The sequence below is a fragment of the Vanellus vanellus genome, assembly GCF_965231255.1.
Source record: "Vanellus vanellus genome assembly, chromosome: 4".
Classification (NCBI taxonomy): domain Eukaryota; kingdom Metazoa; phylum Chordata; class Aves; order Charadriiformes; family Charadriidae; genus Vanellus; species Vanellus vanellus.
The window spans coordinates 35,529,587-35,553,943 of NC_138909.1; the positions used below are offsets into that span (position 1 = coordinate 35,529,587).

At 39.9% G+C, this 24,357-nt stretch overlaps 1 protein-coding gene across 1 annotated transcript in view; it reads right to left on the minus strand.

Moving 5' to 3' along the window:
* Positions 1-24,357, minus strand: part of SH3D19 (SH3 domain containing 19) — a gene marked incomplete at its 5' end in the record, with an annotated part of 150,904 nt that overhangs the window by 45,340 nt on the left and 81,207 nt on the right. Inside the window, one exon of the mRNA XM_082483062.1 lies at positions 19,545-19,584. Coding sequence (XP_082339188.1) covers positions 19,545-19,584 — 40 coding nt within the window. The remainder of the gene's footprint in view (positions 1-19,544; positions 19,585-24,357) is intronic.

A 24,357-nucleotide genomic window follows, 5' to 3' on the forward strand; every position in this document is an offset into this window, starting at 1 on the left:
GCAAGAGTGCTTCAACCCATTGCAATTTGTCTCAGAATCCGATGAGCACTTTCAGACACAAGCAGGTATTTTTGGCTAGAAATCACAGGAATCATCATGTAGGCAAAAGTTACGGTTTTCCACGCAACATGAGGGCCAAAAGGGTACAGAAACAATTTTAAAATCAAAATGCAAAGAACAAAGAAGCAAAACCCTTCACGCAACCAACCTACTGAAGTTGAAGTATGGATATACCAAGAGCAATGCAGTTCAAGTATGCAACTATCTGTGTAATTTAGGACGCAGGACAACATGGTTCTGTTAGAAAATTTATGAGCTTCCAGGCAAAACAAGCTGTTAGCAGATAGTTTTTCGTTTCCACCTCCCATCAACAACCTTTTGGCAAGGCATGACGTTTCCTACCCCCAGGAGTGTTGGATTCACACTTAGCTTACAATTATTTAAGCCCTTTAAAAACATGAAAATGGGAGTGGAGGTAGAATTTCTTCTTCCCTTCTCTCCCCCCCTGCCTTGAAGCCTTGTAAAGGAACTGGAAATTTCATAACTTTGTTATACACTAAACCCCAGTAATTTAAATAAGATGCTGGTTTTGGGGCAGATTGTGATTTTGCCCATACCTTAATGCTGAGCTAACCCCTCTCCATTTCATGGGCAACAATTTCTGGTCTCTTGTCCTGTCTTGCAAAGAGAGAAGTGATAAGGTTACTAACATCCTCCCTCTGCTCCACAGTTAATGACATGTTTTCTCTCAAGTCATCCAAATTATTAACATAACCAAATCAAATTTAATTCTCCTATTTGATGAGGTAAGAACTGCAGCAATCACTCTACTGTAAGGAGTCCCTGCCTCTTTCCTGTCCATAAGGCACAGCACTGAACCAGAGTACACACAAAATCCTCACAAAAGCACGTGTCAAGGAAAAATGGAGAGGGACCTCTGTGTGGGACCTCTGATCCTGGTCCCAGTGGGACTGCCCTGACAGGTACATCAGAATACCTGCAGGGACAGCATGACAATAACTAGCCCCTGTGTCGCCCTGTAATGTATATAAGCAAAGTCCAAACTCATATTGCTGGAAGAAAACAGAGCAGACAGAAGAAAGGAGGACCTCTCAGAGCATTAAAGATGCTGATAAACATTAGCTCCAACACCACCCCAGCCATACCTAATATGGAATAAGTAAAGATGCAAACTATTCATCCATCCCACACACAATTTGCCATACAGGAGTGGACAACTGGAGTAACTCCTCTGACATCTGCAGATTTATTTTAGACATCGCTCACTGGTAATTTAAAGCACAAACTTTGAAGCTGCTGCCTTAGGTGGAAATGAAACATTGAGCTTCACCTTCCAGCCCATGAACAGGAGGACCTAACCCACCTCTGCTGGTCCCTCTGCACACCCAAACAAATGCACTCAGATAGGTGCAGAGGGGATCCGTAAGCTGCTGTACCTGCTATGCTGAAAGCAGTTGGGTACTTCAAGTCGGCAGTAATATGAAAAGGGTCCCATGGGTCACCATTTCTGAAAGATAAAGAACCTGCAATGGTGTGTTTGAAGACATTGAATACCTACTCACTCTTCCTGGCAGGCTTTATTCTGGGCTTCAAGGACAGGTTTTCTAAATATAAACACTTGAGGAAAACGCTTCAAAAGCTTATTTTAGGTCTGTGTATTGGGGAAATAAAATTTCCACAAACTAGACTGGGCAAAGAGCTGTAAACTGTTCAGCGGTGTAAGTGCACTTCCTGTGCATAAACCATGGGCTCTCCCTCACTGGGGGCTCTGCTCTGACACTTTTACTTGCACTGAGCAGTGTCTCTCTTCAAACACAACTTCAGTGTAGCTGCAGTATTTCTCAAAGGCCCGCTCCTGCAGCGTGACTCCTGACCCAACACAGCAATCATGCGAGTATCACTCACCTGAACAGTCCCCACACAGCAGAGGAGGGGAGGTGCTGTTCAAGTGGAATAAAGCTCAAATCACACAGGCATCTCCGAGCGAGCAGGCAGGGATTTGTGTGTGCCCAGAGCAGGATAGCATTTAAGTCACACGTTACCCGAGCAAAGAGGCCAGGAGGTTCCGAGCTACCTTTTCACCCACATGTGTTTTAGCTGTTTCAGGAACAGCAGTGGCTCCAGCTCAGCTGAGGGCAACTCATGGACATATTCCCACCAGCCGACTGACGGTGAGGCAGCTCTGCTGCTGAGCACAGAGAGGCAGAGGAGTGCTGGGCTTTACCTGCCTCTGGAGAGCACAGGCAGTATTGGCTTGTGACTGCTCCCTCCTGCCTGTGACCATACCTGTAGTTATTTGGGGGGGGGGGGGGGGGGGAGCGGGGGGGGGTGTGTCTCCCCAGGCTATCTACAGTCTTCTGCCCTATGGGTTGTGGTACTGCTTGGGATACAAAAGACATCCCAAGCTACAGTCCTGTCTCAGCATCTCTCCTTCATCCACTTCTACCAGTCTCCTATTGGCTTGCACGAGATTCTCAGCAGGAATTGAGCAATCCTCTGAAACGTCTGCTCCCTTTATCAGCACCAGGACCTTTGTTTTTTTTTTGTCTAAACTGACATAACAATGAATATTCTGCAGGAAAACTGATTGCACTTCTTTCATACATCACTCTAGACATACACAAAAGTGGGGGGGGGTGGAGAATGAAAAAGAATGATCACTTGTAAAAAATGAATACACTGAAGCATCTGCTGCAGTCTCAAAATTTATCCTTCACGTCATGCTATAAAAAGCTTTTCTTAAAGTATCAGTCTTTAGATACACACATGTGTGTAAAAGTTTTTTAATATTTTTAATTGTGATGGTTACTGACCTTGTCTTATATGCATACACAAATACACAGAGTTAAAAAAGTTAAAATGTTGCTATTTTTAATGTCTTGTGACTTCTTGGAATGTGAGCCTAGAATTTTTAAATAGCTGATGTTGAAATTACTGTAAGGCAAAACACTAGTTTAATAAAAGGCATCATATATTCCTCTCAGTTACTTTAGAAATCATGCCATCTTTATAACAGGCAGTATATTACAGTGTAACATTTAAAAAACTTATTAGAAGACATTATTCCAAACACAGAATGTTTAAAATGCCACCTAAATGATTTCACTGCAGACTGAATTGCAGAAAGATATTAATAATTTTATAGTTAAATTAAGGTTGGTGCAAAAGATCAGATTTACCACCTCCCTTATAGCAGGCCAAAGACAGACCTATTAGTTCAATCAAAAAGCTCCCAAAGTTGGGACAGAAGAGTCACAGCTATCTCATCTTCATGATGTGGATGCAGCAGACAGAACTGTATTAATCCTGTGGATTAAGTAAATCTACACTGAAAATGTATTGACAGTGTTCAGCTTCTTCGTTGCCTCCACTGCAGAGGACACCCAGTCCTCCAACTGATACGTGTAAATGAGATTATGTGGCACACAGACTCCAGATGCAGTTTCCCTATTAGCATAAAAGAAGCAGTAACTGTGCAGCCAGTAGTCCCACCATCCCCATGCCCACCATTTCCACCAGCTCTCTTGTGTTGGTGCTGACATCGTCACAAGTCTGCTGGATCAGCCACGTGATTTTGCTAACAACAAACAATCCCATCCCAAACATCCCGATTAGTTTTCAGCCAGACAGGCCAACTGCTCCAGCTGGCTGCAGAGCCACACAAGCACAAGGATGAGTGGTGGGAATGGACAGCCGTGGAGGCCAGCAGCCGTCCTTGGGGTAAGCAGCTCAGCTTCTACTCTCAAAACCAAACCTTAAGTCCATGACTCTGCAGCTAATCTGACAGCAAATCACCAAATGCTGGCTATGCCTCATGTCACCTGTTCTTCTCACCCTTTGTTATCAGTTGATCCACTCTTTTTTTTTTTTTTTTTTTTTTTTCCCCTGTTGGTGTTGGTCATTCAGATTGACTCACAGGGAGATCAGACAAGGACCAGAAAAAAGCAGTCAGCAGCAGCCTGGCACCACAGTGGTCTCTCTATAAAATGAAGACGCACTCTCACGTTCTCTGGTAAATCAGGGGGCATTGTCATGGCCCTGTGGGTACAGAAGGCTAATAAAGATCCAGCCATGTAAGAAATCATGTGCTCAATAGCACAGATTTGGTCACCTAGGAAATCAGACTCACCCTGGTGAAACTACTTCTCTCTTGGGTCCAGCCCCAAAAGCAAGTAATCCTGAACCAGTAATTAAGTCCAGTGACAATTCAATCCTCATCACTATGCTGAGAATGTCTACTTCTGCATCACTTAATGAATGCTGCAACTGCGACTTCCCACTGTCTGGACAAGCGAGGATGTCGTTAAGAAGCAGCTAAAATCCAGCTGCTCAGCTAATTAAAACAGCTCATGTTGATCAGCATAGGGAAATCCTTTCAGGAATTGCTCTCTAGCTGTTTCTTCAGCCACTTATTACATATTCATGTGCTTGTCACTGTCATACTCAAGGATCATATTTTAGCAACTGAACCTTCAATTTTAAGGCAGAACACAGGCAGGAAGTCAAAGCAGATCATGGCAGCAGATGATAACATTTCACAGTCCAATTCTCACAGCAAACTAGAAGTCATGAGGTTGCAACAGCTTCCACACTTAATAATGTCCAGCTTAGATCTTGAAGCTGAAACACCTCCCAAATTTTTTGTGAATCTGTGTCACTCGGCTCATGTGCACCCTGAATTAACTTCTTCCTGATCCAGACCTACAGCTAGATTTCCCCTGGCTTTTTCTTTCAGGTAACAACCTGACCTGAACTCCACCTTGTCTCCAAAGATGACTGTATGAACACATCTGTTCCAGAAAGACAAATCTTCAGACCGTGATTCAAGTTATTTTCAGTCTTCATTGTATATTGACTGATTTCAGCTCCCAATAAAATGTACATTACAAGAACTGAGGGCTTTACTTATTGAAGAGTTTGACCCTCCTGTAACAGCTAAGAACATTCTCCTCTATCAATGTATTTTTACTCACTGTTGTGATAGGCTGCTAGTATGTTTTGAATAAAATTAATAAATAGTATTTATACTTTATAACAATTTAACCTTAATAGTAAATATTTCTAGCAGTAGAAAGCACCTATAATTTTAATAATAGCATAACAGCAACGTAGCACTGTAAATGTAAATGCAAGTATCGCTGAATTCATAGTGTCAGTGACAGAATATTTGGGCCCAGCCAGCAATATATTCAGACACAAAAGTAAGGGTTAAAAAACCAAAGGGAAGAACCAGCTCTTTCAGATAAAACAACTTAGTTGTAAACTGCAGCTTCTTCTGATGGAAATTCTTTACAATTAAAGTCTACATAGTTTCTGCATTTGCAAATGGGGAAAGATGACAGTGCCCTATTTCCACAATACAAAACACAGCTTGTTTCTGAAGAATGGTTCTTTGGTTCAATTATTTGCAGTAGCATTTCCGTCAAAGCCCTCTCTAGCCACTGACAGGACATTCTGCTTGCTTCATACACCTCTGTACATCAAATAGCTGAATGAGCTCCAGAATCTTTGTAATTGACATCACAAATGAATAAAACCTGGTCTAATCATGAAGGATGAGCAGGACAAAGGCATAAAGAAAACCTGTTGATCTGGATCCACAGGATTCAAGGTATCTCAAAGTATAGATATTAGATTTTCTTCAAATCATCTGTGTACTTCACAGAACATACGAGTATAGTGTTAAGAATATCTTTAAAGTTTTGTAAAGGGGGAAAGTGGTATGTGAATGTCCTTATATGACTAGAAGCATTAATGACTACTAACAAAACAGATTGCACTTTGCTTTACAACAGTGAGTATCTTCAATCCCTACTAAACCAGTTACCTCCAAATCAACAAGGAGAAAAGAAAAGAAGAGGGGGGATTGCATAAAGTAGTCAAAAGATGGATGTATTTCAGCTGGCCTTTTGAAAACATAGAGGCTGAGAAGCTTAGGAATAGAAACACAACAGGGCATGGTTCCAGAGAGGAATGAGCAGGAACAAAAGGGTGTTGACTGCAAAGGCGAGAACTCAGCAGGACCCAGAGGATGTATGAGCTGGAGATGAGGAATCTGGAGGAAAATGTTCAGGTGCTTGCAAGCATAGAGATTTCAAAGATTCAGAGCAGTAATCAAACTGAGGGAACAGGGTATGGGTGTTTCTTATGTTGCCTAGGTCTGTCTGTTTCCCATGTAAAAATAATCTGTAAAGCATAGGCCCATTTGCTTCAATTATCGTGCAGCCTTTGAGGAAGAAACTAGCGGATGTATGAGGAAGGAGATCCTGGGGGAATCTTGAGGCATCTTAAGGCCTCTGGCAGATGGATAATTGAGTTTCATTTCCAAGGGACAGTACCAAATAGCTTCTACATTCAGCAGTTAAGATAGTATCTGGATCCTGCCTAGGCAGAGATTAACAGCACACAGTTCCAGCTCTGTAATATAAAAGCCAGCTGTTTGAGGAGCACACAAAATGTAAAGTTCGACCACAGCCACAGAAGTGAGATTACAAGAAGCGTTCAATGCTGGTGTGACCCTAGTGCCAAAAAATCAGCTGAGCACCTTTGAGAATTTCAAAGTATGACAACGGCCAATGCTGAGCTCTTTGATCAATCCCATCCTGTATGATTTCCATGCTCCTTTAGCATAATTCAACTTCTTTGTAGGCCATCCGAGTCAAATAAGCAGCATGAAATGTGCTGGAGTTTAAGCTTTAGCTGAGTGAGGAAACAAAAGGAATTTCCTCATTGTTTTAATTAGAGAAATTTGTTGAGAGCAAAGACAATTGTTGTGAAAGGACTGTGTATAAAACAGATGTATTAATACACATGTATCAAATATAGTGAAGTCTTAACTCAGCACTCAAAAACAAAAATCAAAACCCCTTCTACACTGCAAATGTGAACCAGCAGCCAAAAAAACGTGTCTAAGAATATTACAAGGTCATCCACATAAAGAGACAAACTGGCTTCAAACTGGCCATTTGTATTTATAAATAAAATAAAACAAATCATTTAACAAGCAGCAGAAACACTCATTCTCAACCCTCCCATGTTAAAGCCTCACAAAATTATCTTCATGTGTGATCACATCTTGGTCCAATGGACTGCTGACTCACCCAGTTACACCCTACAGTACATAAGGTCCATGAACTTGTAACAGTGGCCCTTAACACAAAGCACAGTGCACAGAAATTTTAAAATAAAATCTCATAACCACACCCTTCACCAGACCTGTCTTTCCAGAAAGTGTTCTGCATGCAGCTCAGTCAGAGAAATGGCATGTTTGCCTATACACTCTTCCCTTGCCCTTCCTCCAAAAACACTGAAGCACTTCCTTTTCTTTTCTATCACAGATATTGACAGAGCTTTTGGTTACAAAATACAGAAAATGATTCCTCAGAAACTTGCTCTACATAACAACAAACCATACATTCATACATCTGTAGGTCTACAGTGTCTACCTCCGTGTTTAAATATAACCTTAAACTGCAGTCGTTTTAATTAATTCACAAAGATCCAGTAACTCTGAGATTAAGGTCAACCACTCCCAAAAGATATGCATCAAAAATTATTTTTCAAGTCTTGTAATTCTGATTCTACAAGGATGTAGGTAAGGTATAGCGTATAGCTAAAGGTAGTATCTTTGTTAGCCCAAGTTGGGGGAAACCAGCCAAGTTTTTAGATACTCAAAATCTTTTCCAAGGGTGAAACACAAGCATTAACCATCAGAGCCAAACAGATTTTTAAAATCACACCTACACCTCCAAAACTTGCATCTACACCAAACGCACTGCAAAACCATGACAGGTGGGCACAGCACTGAATTTGCTGTAAGAGCGCTCAAAATACTATACCTCAACAACTGAGACAAAGCTTTTATCCACTGGGGCGCTTTTCCAGTGAAACAGATCTAATCTTTGAGCAAGTCACCATGCAAACATACTACAAGACAAGAAGAACTTCCTCCACCCTCAATCATATACCCTGGCTGTCTTACGACATCATGGACCTCAAATTATATAGCAAATCAGTAAATACTGCAGCCCCTAATGGATGGTTATAGCTTGGAAGAAATAATCACTATCATCACCTTTCCCCACTCAACTAAATTTAGCTTCAGAAACAAACACCTTGTAGAACAGATTGAACCAGACCTTTACAGAGCAACAGTCATAAGAAATACCTTGCCAAAACATTTCACAGCCACGGAAATCAATGCCCCTCCCTAGCCCATAAGAATCCCCAAAACACATAGCTCTTTCATATGCTACTCCATGTGCTTCAATCAATGCACCATATGCCATCAGGTAAATTAGGCAGAGGAAATTAAGAGCCACAAAGTATCAGGTTCAGCTTAGGCGACTGAAAGAACAGAAAAAACAGGGACCAGTGGAGTTACCCTTCTCTCCTAACAACCACTTCAACTCTGACCTCTGACCTTTGATCCCAAATATTAACAAAGACAGGCTTATAAAATAATATTTCTTTAAAAAAAATCTCCAGTGCAGCTTAAAGGCTCTGGATTCAGATAGCATAACAGATAATTTCTCTAACCTCCAGTCTCAACGATGCCCTTAACTCCAAAGGCAGTAAATTGTTCCTGTCCTTCTCATGTCAGCCAACAACCTTATCCCCCTCTCCCCTTGCTAACATGCCTGTGGGCCTCAAAAAGTAATAGTGATCTTTTCCTTAAGACTGCCTAATTGATTAACACGATCTATTTAAACCCAGAACAACAGCATTTTAACTTTATCAAAAAGCAGCAAAGCTATTAGGGAATGACAGCTCAGCCTCTTACACTACAGGACATAGAAACCATTATGGAAAACTAGGAGACATCAAGTTCAAGAGAGTCAAACATGCATGTTTTCAACATGCAACATGAGGTTAAGCTGTGGCACTGCTTGCCACAAAACGCTGTGGGTGCTAAAAGTGTATATGAATTCAAAAGTACCTAAAGAAACCCCATTGAGGGCTATTAAATACAAAGCATCACCTCCCTCAGAGACCCCAGACCACACAAATCTGGATGCTGACAAAATGCATGGATAGTTCAATGCATGCTTGTTTTTTTCGTTATCTTCTTCCTCAGGCTTCTACTTACACATAAACAAAGACAGAATAAGAATAGTGGAACAGGTGGACTGTTGGTCTGCTCCACAAAAGCCATTTTTACACCCTCATTTGTCTTTCAGGATGGAAGGAGGTCCCCTGTCTGAAAGCTTTGCCATTTTTTCCCAGTTACTTCAGTTGTTCTAATAAGATAAATCTTAAGATAAAAGGACAAATCTTGGACTGTATACTTTTTAAAAACATGAAGATCCTGACTTTTTTAAAAATGTGAAAATATCTTGGCAATTTCTACTCTACACCCTCCAAGAACGTTAATGATTTTGGTTTCGTTCGCCATTCAAGTACATCTGCATTACACTAAGCAAACTACCTGTTTAGCACCTGCAGCAAGGCAGTTACTGCACAAAGTGCATTTTGTTAATTCAAATACTAACAGACATCACTTAAAAAACCCACAAAAGACAGTATGGGAACAGTAATTAAAATAAATAGAGAACTGTGTCGTCATTTCAGATCTGGCCTAGATGGAAAAAAATAAATGCTGTTATTAACAGAAAGCATTGATAGTCTGTTCACACTGTAAAATATTCATTTCACAGAACACATTTCCTTGTCAACAGCCTCAGAAGGAAGAAGACAGATTGTGCAGTAATGCAAATAATCTTCTGTCCTACACACCGGTAAGGTATGGTGAGCAAGACTCTCCTGCAGGTGTCATTACTGTACTTGTCCCATGATAGTGTCCTCTTCCTTCCTAGCTGCCCAACCTTCACCCATCAGGAGCACTGCCTACTTTTAGCTATTGATGGACCTAGTATTTTAGAAGGGGCAGTGGAAACAAGGTAATAAAACAACACAGTGGTCTTAAAAGCAGTTGCCCAAAAGAAACTGTGCTCTTGGGAGAGGAAGGAAACTTCCTGAACTGGTCCAATCATAAAATGGTACCAGGGTTGTTTGAACTAATACTTTATTAGTACTAGATGCTGGTGTGTGGGGGAGTGGGGAAGCAGAAGTCCAGATGACATGGAATAGAAGAATTATAATAGTAAAACCAAACCTATTTCTTTCCACTAAGCATTTATTCCAAGCAAAAATATTGCTTAATATAACATGAGATCACTAATGTACTTCTTTTGCTTGAACAAGATATTATGTTGTAGATCAAAAGAGAGATTTAACAAAGTAATCATTGTTTGTGGTGATTAAATTTGGACATTCTCTTTAATTAGAAGTCAACCTTTGCCTCAAGCCTCAGGAGATAGGAACGCCCACTATACCCAGAACAGATGACAATCTGGTAACAACTCTCCCAAGATTACGATGTGGCTATGCACACTTATAAAGACCATACTTACATGAATACTTTCCACATTTAGGGTTGTGTGGTCTAATTTCAGTCCTCTGCAGCAAGGGACTTGCCCGTGACCTGCCTTGGTTGTAGCCTCCAAGGGAACAGGCAATGTGAATTTTTGTACCACTGAATCTTAGTTCTGTTCCTGAAACTGAAGTAGTTGGAAACAGATGCAAAAGCAGCTCATCCTTATCTACACTAAGGGCTCAGTTGAGCATGTGGTTTGCCACATATGGCCAGAACTAGGACAAATCCCATACGTAAACATGGCCTAAATTCAAATGGCAATACTTGCACTGACCAAAATACTGCTTTTGAAAAGAGAAATTTTGTGGCAAAATCAGAAATGCAATGTGTCACAAATGATAGTATCAGAGTCTAAAGTACAGCTGTGCAAACCGCACAGCAAGCATTAGACAGAAACACATGAAGAAGAAACTATCAATGTGACAGGGCTCACTAGGAATATTTTTCTCCTATGTAGTAAGGATGCACCTGTAACATGGTTTGAAAGTATTTGATCAATCATTTCAATGTTCAACCTGCCAAACCAGATAACTGCTTAAAGTTGCCTATACTAGACTGATCTGCAGACACCGAAGAATAACTTGCAATGAAATGACAAAGTAGGTGAGCAGCACAAAAAAAAGGAAAAAAAAAAAAAGGAAGAAGTAACAATCTCTTCTCTCTTGTGCACATCGGAGTAAGAGGCTGTGGAAACCAACACAATATAACTGCAAACTGAGCTCTCCCACACAAATTCCAGAGGTGAAGGAAAATGTAGACACTGACCTGAGCCTTGACAGAAACCTACACAAATCCTTAGAGAAATAAACGAAAGCTCAAGTATCAGCTCCAGCAGTCTTAAAATATCAACATGAAATTCTTTCAGAGAGAACCAAACTACTACTACTTCTGAGCTGAAAGGTTACAACCTGCTGAGTCTGCCTCAGCCCTGACACATATCCCACAGATCCTCCTCCTTCTCTCTTTTCTTTGAGACTATTACAAATACCTTTGGAAAGAATTCTCTTCCAGACCTCTTTCCCATCCACCAAATGAATTTCACGTGCTATTTGTCATTGAAACATCTTGGGGAAAAAAGAGAATAATCATAAAGAAGCAGAATTATAATCGTGCCTGATTAATTTGGCCCATCACATGTTACTTAAAAACAGAGAATTCCAGTTTTCCCCACAGCTTCCCTACACCTCAGAACAGGGTTAAAAGACCATATGGTTGTTTTAAAAAGAATTATTGCCATTTTATAGGGAAAAAGTGAAATCTTCTCAAAATGACCTTTAAAAGGAAAGCTCCGTGATTAAAAAAACCTGCAATGTGTAATTGTGTGCTTTCTGAAACAACCTTTTCTAGAACTAAGGTCTATCATGGTTGTTTATGCCCCAGACAATTCTAATGCACAAGCAGAGTGGCCTTGTGTCTGGATGGTCCTCAATACCTTCTACAGGAGTCTCCTCCGAAAAGCGATGGGACAGCGAAACTTGCTCATGTACACAAGATGCCCAAAGCAGCACTGAAATTCCTTCAGTGAAGAAGGAGGGTGAACACTTTTCTCTTTATTCCTTCAACAACCATCTCATTCTCAGCATTATTTTCCATTATGAATTAGCCTAAGCACTGGAGAGCAGCCCAGACAAGGGAAGGAGTTGTTCAGGGCACCAAAGCAAACAGTCCTTCAGAATTCCCTTTGCAGAAACCAGGAACAGAGCACTCTTTTATTAAAACAAATCCCTCTTCTCTGTTTAGGAATAAGGAATCTGGAAGGCTGGCTAGGATGTGCCCTTCACAGTAACTCTTTACCACTATCTGTGAGATGAATAGCCAAAAATCCCCAACACAACAGTGACGAATTGGAGGCATTAAAACAAACACCAGCAGCAATAGGCTCTAGATACCCACACAATCTCTAATTGCCAACAACTAGGCTGAACCCATCTGCCATTTATTCCTCTGCTCTACCTGTGATTTTTTTTTTTCCTCATTTACAGATAAGTATAAACTGAGAGGGGAAAATGAACATTGGAAAGAATAAATTAAACTTAATGATTTATTGTGGCAAAGAAGCTGTCAAAGAAATATGCTGCACAAAATTGCTCCAGCTTATTCTACTCCAGGGAGGAACATCTCTGACATGCACAGCACGTGCTGCTGACCAGAAACACATGATAAACAAAAGAAAGACACATAAGCAGATTCCAATCTCAAGTTTCACCAGTTTAAATCCACACTTAACCAGTGGGATTGCACCACGCTCTGAGTGACTGAACCCAAAATTTAGCTCTCAGAACAAAAAAAATGGAGCCACATGATCCTACTTTTTAGATATCAACAACAGAAGTCATGATACCAAGCCCCTGCTTCCAGCTCTGCCACTGATTTATTGTGCGAGTTGCAAGAAATCACTCTGCCCCCCTCTGCTGAACCAGCTTCGTCTGTAAAGAAGAGACACCCTGGAGATCAGCCTTCTGATCCAACTAACCACATGAGCACTGACAACAGCCCAAAGGAGGGAATGAGATCCTTCTGTCTGGGGTGGCACAGGCTTAGCTCAGCTCAGGGCAATTGTGAAACTGCACCCCGAGGGTTTGGGAAGGAGACTAGATACTTTTTATTACATCAACTTCTGACCTACTTGGGAGTGTACAAAACCAGGACCTTCTTTTTTTCACAACCTGTATTTATGATTAGACTGAGAGTAACCTGCTACTCCTTAGCCTTAAAAATCATAAAAGCTAAATATAAAGAATAAGAATGTAACAGTAAAACAAGTGTCATCCTCCAACATTCATTCTTTCTTCTACACACAGTCCTTCCCTTTCATATGGAATGTCAGCAAGGTTCAAAGTCTCAAACTTCAGATCTGTATTACAGCCTGTAACACTGGCTGGATGGGCAAAACCCTGAAACTTTCCTCTGTGGAATAGCTGCATTGACAAGGTAACACCGACATTGCCAGCAGACAATGCAAGGCTTTTGAACGACAGCACTGAAAAAAGCTGTATTTCAGGGTGCCTGTGGGAATGAATCTGGTCCCTCTGGATATAAAGCAGTCATAGAATGGTTTAAAGATCACCTAGTTCCAACCCCTGGGCAACCTGTTCCAGTGCCTCACCACCCTCAGAGCAAAAATTTTTTTCCTAATATCTATTCTAAATCTACCCGCTTCCAGTTTGAAGCCATTACCCTTCGTCCTATCACTACGTGCCCTTGTAAAAAGTCCCTCTCCAGCTTTCTTGTAGGCCCCCTTCATATACTGGAAGGCTGCTATAAGGTCTCCCCAGAGCCTTCTCTTCTCCAGGCTGAACAACCCCAACTCTCTCAGCCTGTCTTCATAGGAGCAGTGCTCCAGCCCCCTGATCATCTTTGTGGCCCTCCTCTGGACCTGCTCCAATAGGTCCATGTCCTTCTTATGTCGAGGGCTCCAAAGCTGGACAAAATAGTCCACTATTTGAACTAAAGAACTTGATTCAGACTGGTTCTTTTGACGCTGTCTCCCACAGCATTTTCATTTGGAAGTTAGTACAAGACAGACAAGCAGCCTATAAGTGGGCAGAAAATAAGTGGGCCCAGTCTCTATCTCCTGGGAGTTTTTCAAGACTTGGCTAGAAAAAGACATCATTGGCCTGATCTAGTGTTAGCACCTTCCCACTGTGAGCAAGATGTTGAACTACATAACCTGCAGAGGCCCCTTCCCACCACTTCCACCATCCTGTGATTTCTCAGTACAGAAACAGCAGTAGCATCAGAAGTCTCTTCACACCGTCCCTTTGACTAAGTAACAACAGAGAAGTAGAGGTCTTAGGTAGGGTTACAATAGCACTTCTCACTCTTTCCAATGCCCAATTCCAATATAGTAACCTGGATTTTAAATTTACCTAAAATACACAAAATCTGTTAAGTGGCCTCCAAAATTAACAGTCAAATTACTCCTGGGGACAAAACAACTCAAGCTATTAGGTGTACAAATGTCAATTTGTGAGAGGCTTCAAACCAAAACCCCAAGGCTTCAGGTGTTAGGAGCTAGCGAGATTTCTGTGGCAGAAGGAAGGACTCTTATATTCACCTGCAGCTTTCCAAAGCTGGAATTATTAAATGACTGACCGTAGACCAACCGTAACGGTTACAACATAGAAAATCCCGTTACTGTCTGTTTTCTCAAGACCTCAAAAGCATATTGACTTGTAAAAGCACATCGGTAAAGCGAGTTCCACTATGTTCTCAGGCCTGTGCCTTAAGACTCCCTTCATGCTCTGTTAAAGGCTTAAGATCTTAATTAAAATGTGTCTCAGGCTTCACATATGATCTGGGAAAACACATTCTTAAGATATAGTCAGACTAATGCTGTAATATTTATTAAACACAATTTCACAAGATAAACATTATATAGCAGAGGAAATAGAAATGCAGAGAAGCTTTCACTAATGGAATTCTGCTACATAAAAAAACCTTAAAATGTAAGTAAGATACAAAATATCATTCATAAAAATGATAGCTTGATTTACCAGATGCTCACTAAAGGGATCTGTAGCCCCTTTGATCATCTACTTCAAGAGCTTCTTTATAAAGGAACAAAAGAAGGGTTGTGTCTATTTGTATTGTTGACTTGATGTATTTTAAATAAAAAAAGCCCAATTTAGTTCAATCAAATGAAGGCAAACAGCTGTAAAAGAACTTTAGCACATTACAATCAGCAGGCAGACTATATGCCAATAAAATCTCAAATCTACTTCTACAAATGAACTAATTATTTTCTTCCCCCTCCCCATTTTGAGGGCAAGCTTTCTCAGTAGACACCTAGATTTTAAAAATCAAAATCTTTTACTTGACTTCAAGTGACTGATACGCTACTATATCTCCGAATAAATTGTTGCAGTGTTTAGATGCCTTCATCCTCTCATCTCCAAGGTCAAGGCAACTACAATGAATTATATCACGTTACAAGACTGTTTCAGGATTTTTTCATCCATAATCCTTATCTCAAAGGAAAAAAAAAAAAAGGCACAATGACATTAATCCAGTTCCTTCTATGAGCTTTACTCATGTTCAGGGATTAACTGCAAATATGTGGATGCCCGAAATCTTCTATTCTATTACTATCATATAATTTTCAGTTTGAAAACATTTAGAGCCATAAGACTAAAGGGTCTGCTTCTTTTGACCTAATTGACCTGTGTTACAGGAGGGCACGACCTGAAGCTGTCAGAGCCAACAGTACACGACCTGACAGTAAAACCAAGAAATAATGGTAATTACAGATCACTGCTGCCAGTCTAGACATATATTTAATACTGTACGAAATATAACAATTGAAGGATGGTTAATATTAGGTCATGAAATTAAATGTCTCTTGATAAAAATTTAACATAGCAATATGTATTACTTGGATTCAGGGAACATCTGTTTTGATCTTACTAGTGTGCTAATATTTAACAAAAAAATCAGTGCAGAGCGGTACATGAAAAAGATATCCACAAGCCCTGTTCTGCTACTCCTCACTTACCTAAACACTCCTCCATGGCAGATGGTTGCTAATTGCCAGAAGAGCCAAAAGATAGTGTATTAACGCACAGTTTGTAAGCATGATCTAGTATCTGTTTCCCTCCTTTTAAACCATTACCTATGGTTCATCCACTCCCCAAATATCTACCCAGTGTCATGCTAGAGCCCAGTATTACCACTTATAATACTGCACCTTCCTGTAGCATTTCTCCCATACTAAACATTTGATAGGCTAGTAACAAAATGGAAATATTTGTTAGAGTTCCCGATAGCACTATAAATACATTTCACCCTGCATTAAGGGCTTGGAGCACCTCCCTTATGAGGAAAGGCTGAGAGAGCTGGGACTCTTTAGCCTGGAGAAGAGAAGGCTGAGGGGAGACCTGATTATGGCATACAAGTATCTAAAGGGTGGGTTGAAGAAGGATGGAGCCAGGCTCTTTTCATTGGTTCCAAGTGACAGGACGAGGGGCAATGGGCACAAGTTAGAACACAGGAAGTTCCGTTCAAATACACGGAAACAGTTCTTTACGGTTCGGGTGACAGAGCACTGGAACAGGCTGCCCAGGGAGGTTGTGGAGTCCCCTTCCCTGGAGATTTTCAAGACCCGCCTGGATGCAGTCCTGAGAAATGTGCTCTAGGCAATCCTGCTTTAGCAGGAGAGTTGGACTAGATGATCTCTAGAGGTCCCTTCCAACTCTGATAATTCTGTGATTCTGTGATTCTGTGATTATCTAAATGGCATCATCCTATAATAAAAGGAATTATATTAAAGACCATTTATGTACTCTTCTATGTAAAACACATTTTACATCCTTCTCATTTCAAATGAATTATGTCTGAGCTCTGCTTTAAAACTGTTCCTGCTTCATTGTATATGAGCTCTTCATCCCTAATACTGCGAAGACTCAAGCACAAGCTGATCTAGAAATACAAAGACACGGAAACATATAAGAACACAGTGTTGGAAAGGACAAGCCTTAGACACCTGCAATCACAAGAAATATTGTCATGTGGTCTTTTTATTAAGCTGATCATGTTCCAGACTAAAACTTAATCTTACAGAGCCTGAGGAGGAGATGGAGTTTGGACTTTTTTTGTCTCTTCTTATCCCGATGTTCCACATTTGTGATTAGACTGGACAGACTTGTGGGCAACATCTACACTCACTATTTCATCTTATAATAGCAACCTTTCTTAAGGCTCATTGCATATGTCTTCATCTGGTCAACTAGCATCCCCAAGTCCACCTCCATTATTCTACGGTAATTCCATTGCAGGAATTCTTGTTACTAGACCTTGAGTCCAAGTACAAAGACCTGCAGGGTCATTTTTGTTCCACTTTAGAACATGAGAGGGATGGTATGTTGTGCTTTTAAGAGATGCATCCTGCAACAAGTAGCTTAAGAAAAAAGTAGACAAGATGCCCTTGAGCCACTGTTTTTTCTCTTTCCCTTGTCATGAGCTGCCCCCAGAAAGTGTCAAGGGTGTAGCAGCTCATCATAAAATGTCATAAGCCATAAAACTGTCCCCAGTGGAACTCAAACAGCTCTGAAATGCTGCCCATGTTACAAGAGAAGTGTGCTTTGCACTTTAATTAAGTGTTGCATACTTCACTCTTGAGTTTTCCCTTAGTTCTTACAGCAAGGGGCTCTGGTCTTCACGAGGCTGCAGCTCTTTCCCCAGACATGATATGGCCAGACTGGGGATAAGAATCTCACCCCGCAATTTCTCACCATAGGATTATGCTTCCAACTATAATGAGAGATGAACCATAGAGTGGTGCAGTATCAATTAGCAGAGTACATCATCTAAGTAAGGCAGGCTGCTTCTTCTGGCCTAGAAGCAGGAGCAAGACATGCACAAAACTACACTACCCTTTAAACAATGACTTTTCTTCCTCACAGCTCATCCTGGAAAGCAGAACTATCATGACACGATGGCTGGTGAGATTGAGAAGGGGAGAAAAGATACACAGATACGGTTAGAAAGCACGTGCACTACTGACAGGAATGAAAGACTATTGGAAGCTGCCTCTTCCTCAACATTATGAGCAACCTACATGATACTGTTATTTTCTATGTGCTTTCCACATAAAAATTTGGAATCTGTAACCCAGACAACTTAGGGCAGTGTTTTATTGTCAGGGCTGGTCCACATTTGAAATTCCAATTCCATGGAAAAAAATCTGAATTTTCACTTTGCTTTCGGTTCCAAATTAGAACTTCTAAAATACATTCCAGAGCAAAAAGGTACTGATGGGAAGGACCAGCCAGAAGAAAGGGGAACAGACTGAAACTTTTTCAACATTAAACTAAACATTTTAATAAAATTAGATTTCCTTTTGATAATGATTTGGATTTATTTGACATTATTGTAACATGACATGATCTAATACAAGTTCAAACATGTAGACTGTAACTGCATCATTTTAAGAAAAAAGTTACTTATTTTTATTTATAAAGGGAAATACAGTGATTGATGTTTTAAGTAGATATAAGTAATCAAAGACAAAGGCAATACTCCCCCTGCAACGTAAACACACTGCTGGAAACAGCTACAGTGCTGTTGTGGATATGGGAGGGAAGGGGAAAAATATCCTCTCTTCCATCACACCACACAGCAGATACAACACATCAGCTGTGCTATTAGAAGAGGCTACAGTTCCCTCTGTTCCTCTAGCTATAAAAGCAAACCCACTGTACTATAAAAATGTAACAAAAAAATCAGACGGTAAAAATCAAATGAAAAGGTCATGTCATGTCAGAAGGCTGGACACCAGGGGCATCCTTCGGAAAGGATTTTCACAAAGGAGTGGGAGAGCCAGCATTAGCTGGTCTGCTCGATCACTTTACTTCATTAAAATCCCATGATCCACCACAGGATATGTACGAGATCCTATTCCCTGGTGGGGTATTGAGAGGGAGAGGTTGGAAATAAGGCAAAAGAGAAAGAGATCTTTTAAAAACAAGGGGATAAGGAGAAGAACCAGAGAATATTCAGTAGCTTAAGGGAAAATGTGGCCTTGCAAATCAATAGCTTAGAAAGTTTATGGCAATTGCTGATGGAAATTCTAACTAAACATAAAATATTTGTGTGTGTGTCTGTTTTTTTAATACTCATTTGTTTGCTTCTCTCAATTTTGAAACCTTAGGTGTGATGGGATCACAGTTAATGGAATAAAGTGTTGCTATTCTTGAATGAACCAAGAACTATTTTCCCTGCTACAGAAGCAAACAGTCCAAAGAATAGAGAAACAAGAGTCTTGAGGGCTTCTTGTCTTAAATCACAGTCTTACCAAACAACCTTGTATGTGACACATAAACAAGCCTTTTGGATTTTAAGTGCACACAATTACAGTGTAGTAAGTCCTGTTAATTCCTTGGAAAATTTTGCCCGTAAGGAATATAAAACAATTACCTTTAACACAAAGTTATTTTGGTATTTCATTACTGTTACCAAAACAGAGAAGAAGAAGAAGAATGGCATTTTTATTTTTCTGGCTAATTTCCAATTCACACTATAAAAGGAAAAAATTAAAGAAAAAAAAAAAAGAAAAAGAAGCGAAGAATAAATACAGAAATATGGTTCTTACCCTGAAGAGCGGCAGTCTGGTTTATTTCTTTCAGAGCGATCTGTGAGAAAGGAGGCATAATATCAGCACAAAAGTTGATGTTCTTTAGCAATACTAGTACAGAAGTCTTAAAAGAACAGTGACACCATATGACTAGCAAAACCAAAACTGATTCTGTTACAAAACTGTTTTTCTGCACTGCACTACTCTGCCTGAGACCAAGTAAAATTACTGGAAGTTTAACGTTTGTTAAAAATCCTCTACTCAAAACACAGTGTATTTAATGTTTTGTATTAATGCTTTGGAAGCTTCCCCTCCCTTTAGCTAAAATGAATAGCACTTTAGTTTAGGGTAAAAATAAGGGAGAGGGAAGAGGAAAAAAGAAAAACCACAGATTACTCAGCGCAAAAAAATCATTCCATGAATCATGGCTGGCAGAGTTCCCCGACAGGATGGGAGAAAAATCAGCAGTTGGTTGCAGCAACATCTGCAAACACACTGAATCCAGTGCAGCCCCATCATTAACTCTTTGACTTCTGAGTGTTCTAGATACGAAATCTTTCTGTGTTTTCTAGATACAAAATCTTTCTGTGTTTTCAGAGAGGGTTTTGTTTATCCTGTAAGTATTTCAAGTAGCTTATTTGCACCAATGAGAGTGTGTCGCAAACAAAAATCTAGATAGTACAATCATATCAAGTCAGATACGCTTCTTTTGCTGAACAATGTATTAGTTGCTAAAGCCATCTCTAGATACATTTCTAAAAGTTTTTCAATTTTTGAAAGTTCCAATATAAAATACTTCTCCTAGCAGATAAGATTATCACACAAGCATTAAAAAATAGCCACTCCGTTGTGTTATTAGAATTCACATATTAACAGTTATATTGTAAATTCAGCATATCCCTTACCGCATGACTTTTGAACTACCTGAAAGAAGCGATTGAGATTTGTGTCCTTCTAAAATATATATATTCTAAAAGCAGAGGGGTTTTTAATAATCTATTACAGAAAGATTCACTATGCAATTAGAAGGATATTCTTACAGCTATATATAATCTCCACTGACCATAGTAATTTTGCTTCTGATTCCATCTTTGTGTATTTTAAAAAGAAAGCTATTTTTCCTGTGTTAGTAAACATGCTTGTCTATGCAGAAGAATAACTCTTGCTAAAAAAAATTTCATACTCACAGATTTTATTTTTAACCTTAAAGCTCTGTATTTGAAATAAAATTTGTTCTCTTAATAGCACACATTTGTTTGCGTAGTTTTATCTCACGTACAGAAGAAATACTTTCCTCTCCAAGTTTTATGTGCTCGTTCGATTATGTTTTCATTAAAGAGGTAAAAAATTATTGCATGTCAACAGTGCTCAAAGACATTTCTAATGTTTTTTCCATCCACAGGTGCTCCTATTGAGCTGTCATAGCCACAGTGTATAATTTATTGTGTTTCTGACTCACAGCGATCTCCGTTTCATCACACTGTGTGCTACTCTGTTAGTTAGAAACAGCATGGTATAGTTCAAACCAGAGCTGCAGCAACAGTTTTTCAAATACACACAGAAAGGTTCCTTCCACCCTTATCACCTGTTCATGTAACCTCCTTACCTGTGAGTACTGAAAAAAGCAGGGCAAGACTTCCTACTGAAATTTGCTTGCCATCTGTTGCTTGTTATCAGTGTTATCTGCTATGTACGTTCCCACAATCTAACAGTATTCAGGCAAAAGCTTCCCACTTTTGAAAAGATCATGCAAATAAATCAGCAAGAAGGAATTAAAGGAGGCAGAGCACATGTAAACATAGCGTCTGGGAGCTCTCCTCCCTCAGCCCCTGTCCAGTTGGTGGATCTACCACAGCCTGGCCACCCCACTGCAACCTCCTTGTTCAGGAAATCAATGCAATTCCCTTTTGTTTTATTGGAATGTTGAAACAGGAAACATTACCTTTGTGTTTACACATTTTGTTTACTGATAAACGTAGTGAAAGCACATCATCCACATGTACACTGGTCTTACTAAAAAGAACAAAGGGAAATGTAATCCTACTAGTACACAGTTAGCATTTTAAAGCAGAAATAAAACCTGCACCTGTTTAAGGTTACTGTGAACCTAATCTTTTAAATTTTATTTAATATCAAATGTAACAAAAGACTCAGAGAGCTGAGTCTTTCAATTTAGTGTTTAAGTTTTGCAATTCCAGATGCTGTTTTGGCATTATGTACAAGCACCAATTCAAGTAATGTCACACACCACACACCTCTAGAATATAAAAGCTCAGAAGAAACAGGCAAATATTTTTTTTTCTTTAACATAGAGATACACACACACACATATATGTTACACTTTAGCACACACACATGCAGATCCCATTCCTGCATTCTTCAGGCAAATCCTTAGCTTGCGAAAGCTGGGTCACAAAAGTGCATGCCCACAGCTGATTCTCTTTTATTCTATACATGTTACCTCAACAACTGAGAGATCTCTTTGTAATCTTTTCTAACAGAAATAAGCAAGAAGACCATATAGATGCAAAGATCTGAAAATCAAATCCTGCACTACAGATTTTTCTCTACATCAATGACATAAATTGCTATAAAACATTATAGGACATGCTGTCTTTCTAGCACAATACTGTATATCCTTCAATTCTAAACTCTGGAAGCCAAAACCGCATGTCATATTAGAGCAAACATTGAACGTTTGCTGGACTAGCATGCACAACGAACAAACAAGGCAGTCTGCACTCTGCCGTGGGAAATTTACAAAAAAAAAAATTGCACTTCCAGTGATAGATACTACCTTCCAGACACAAGCTTCCACAGATGAGACACCAGTACTATTCTCCCTATCCTTGTGGTGCTAAACTAATACAATTTCTTACTGTGTATATAGCTATAGTCAAATAGGCTAGGAATTCCTAAGCAGCTAGTACTCACAGGCTAGAGAACTGGATTGTTTGATTCTAAGTTTATTTTGGTTATTGAACTGTTCTTGAAAATCAGCATCATCCCTCTCACCTGATGGTTAGAGGAGAACAGTGTGTAGTTCAGGCTTTGTACTAGCACGGCAATTCTGTTCTTGATTTACTGACAACTATCTTAGAGGTGGCATGGTGCTATCAACTCTATAATTTTACTACTGCAGATTTTGCCAGCTAGTTGAGATAATACAGACTTACAGAACAGAAATGGTTCTTCTGCAGACAGAGGAATCTGTCCTGCAATCCACAATTCTCATAGCCAGAGACTTGCAGTCTCTCAATCCATAATAATTGACCTTCCGTAGTCCAGACTTAAAGAGATTATCTCCACTTCATACTAGCATCTACTCTTTACAAAACCTTTGCTGCCCTTATACAAATACAGCCAGTGCGGGAGAAATATATTATCCTTGTTCAGCAGCAGGATACAGTGCAAGATGTCAAGGAGCTGGCAGGTGGAGCAGACGAGGTGGAAAAAGTGAGAGGCTCCTAGCTGAGGTTGGGAAGACTGGTGCCAGGTTTTAAGCACTGACGAAGAATCATGGAAAACATCAGGACACAAGGATTTGCTATTCATACCACAGCTATTTGGCAAATTTAGTGTTTATTTACAAAATCGTGCTGTGTATATTTCATCAATAGCATGGACATTTTATGCCTTTTTTCAGTATTCAAAGATTGAGCAGCAGACAGAAATGCCACGTTCCAGTTGCTTTCAGAAAGGGTTAGGTTTCTATAACTGATGATTCTCTTACCCTTCAAGCACAGGAAAATTATCTTCTTTGTTTGTTTGCTTTTAATATGATAAAACAGTTTTTCTTCTCAAGGAAAATATAAACATAACCATCAGGAGAAAAATTACTAACTCTACATTATTTCAGTTGCTCCACAAACTCAGAATAGCTTAAGATTTTGCCAAAAAGATCACCAAAGCAGAAAACAATGGCTTTTAAGGAACTCACTCTTGTCTCTGGAAGACAAGCAAAGAAATGGAAAAAGGCAACTCTCACCAAACAGAGCCATTGTTTTCCATTGTTTATTTTGCAAGCTTCTTCAAAGTATCTTGTTGCTAAGAGTGACTTCAACTGAAAAGCGTGCTCTCACCAGAAAAAAATTTAAGTATAAACATGAAATGCTGTTGAAAAATGAATGGAAAGTTAACACACGTTCTGCCACTTCGAACTTGCAAAGCTACTGAGCTACTGCCTCCCCAGATAGGTAACTTCCTACTCTTAACCCCATCCCACAGCTTGATCTCTTAAAAGCTGAATTGCCTGAAGGGAACAAATAGGGGTACATAACATTTCCATTTCTGGGAAATACTGATTTTTTTCATCTTAATTATCAGTCTTGAATCGAGCAGCCACCAGAGGGGGCAGGACATCATAACACTCTTCAGGAAGACACATAGTTAGAGCAACCAGCTGTCTCCATCTATGTTGGTTTTAGCCCCTGATCGCACAGCAGCGGTTTCGTAATGAAAAGTAGCATGAGATGCTTATAACAATACTTCTGTAACAATGGCAAACCTCTAGATAAACCAAGCAATGGGAACAGTGGGCTCTTAAGCAGTGCTGGCAACACCAAAATACAAAATATACAGAGAAGTCATATTCTCAGAATAGGCAATTGTTAAAAGAGGCTATACAACTTGCCCTAATCTGAATGCGTTAATCCCCAATGAGCAACCCAAGCGAGCATAAGCTTCCAGGCTTTAACAAACCTAGATTGATGCAGCAACTTTACAAGGCGATGGCTCCTACCATAATTTTAGTAACATTTATCTTGACTACCGAGCTGATCATAGCTAAATGGTACAACGGTTCCTGTTAGCCAACCACATTAGATCAAGA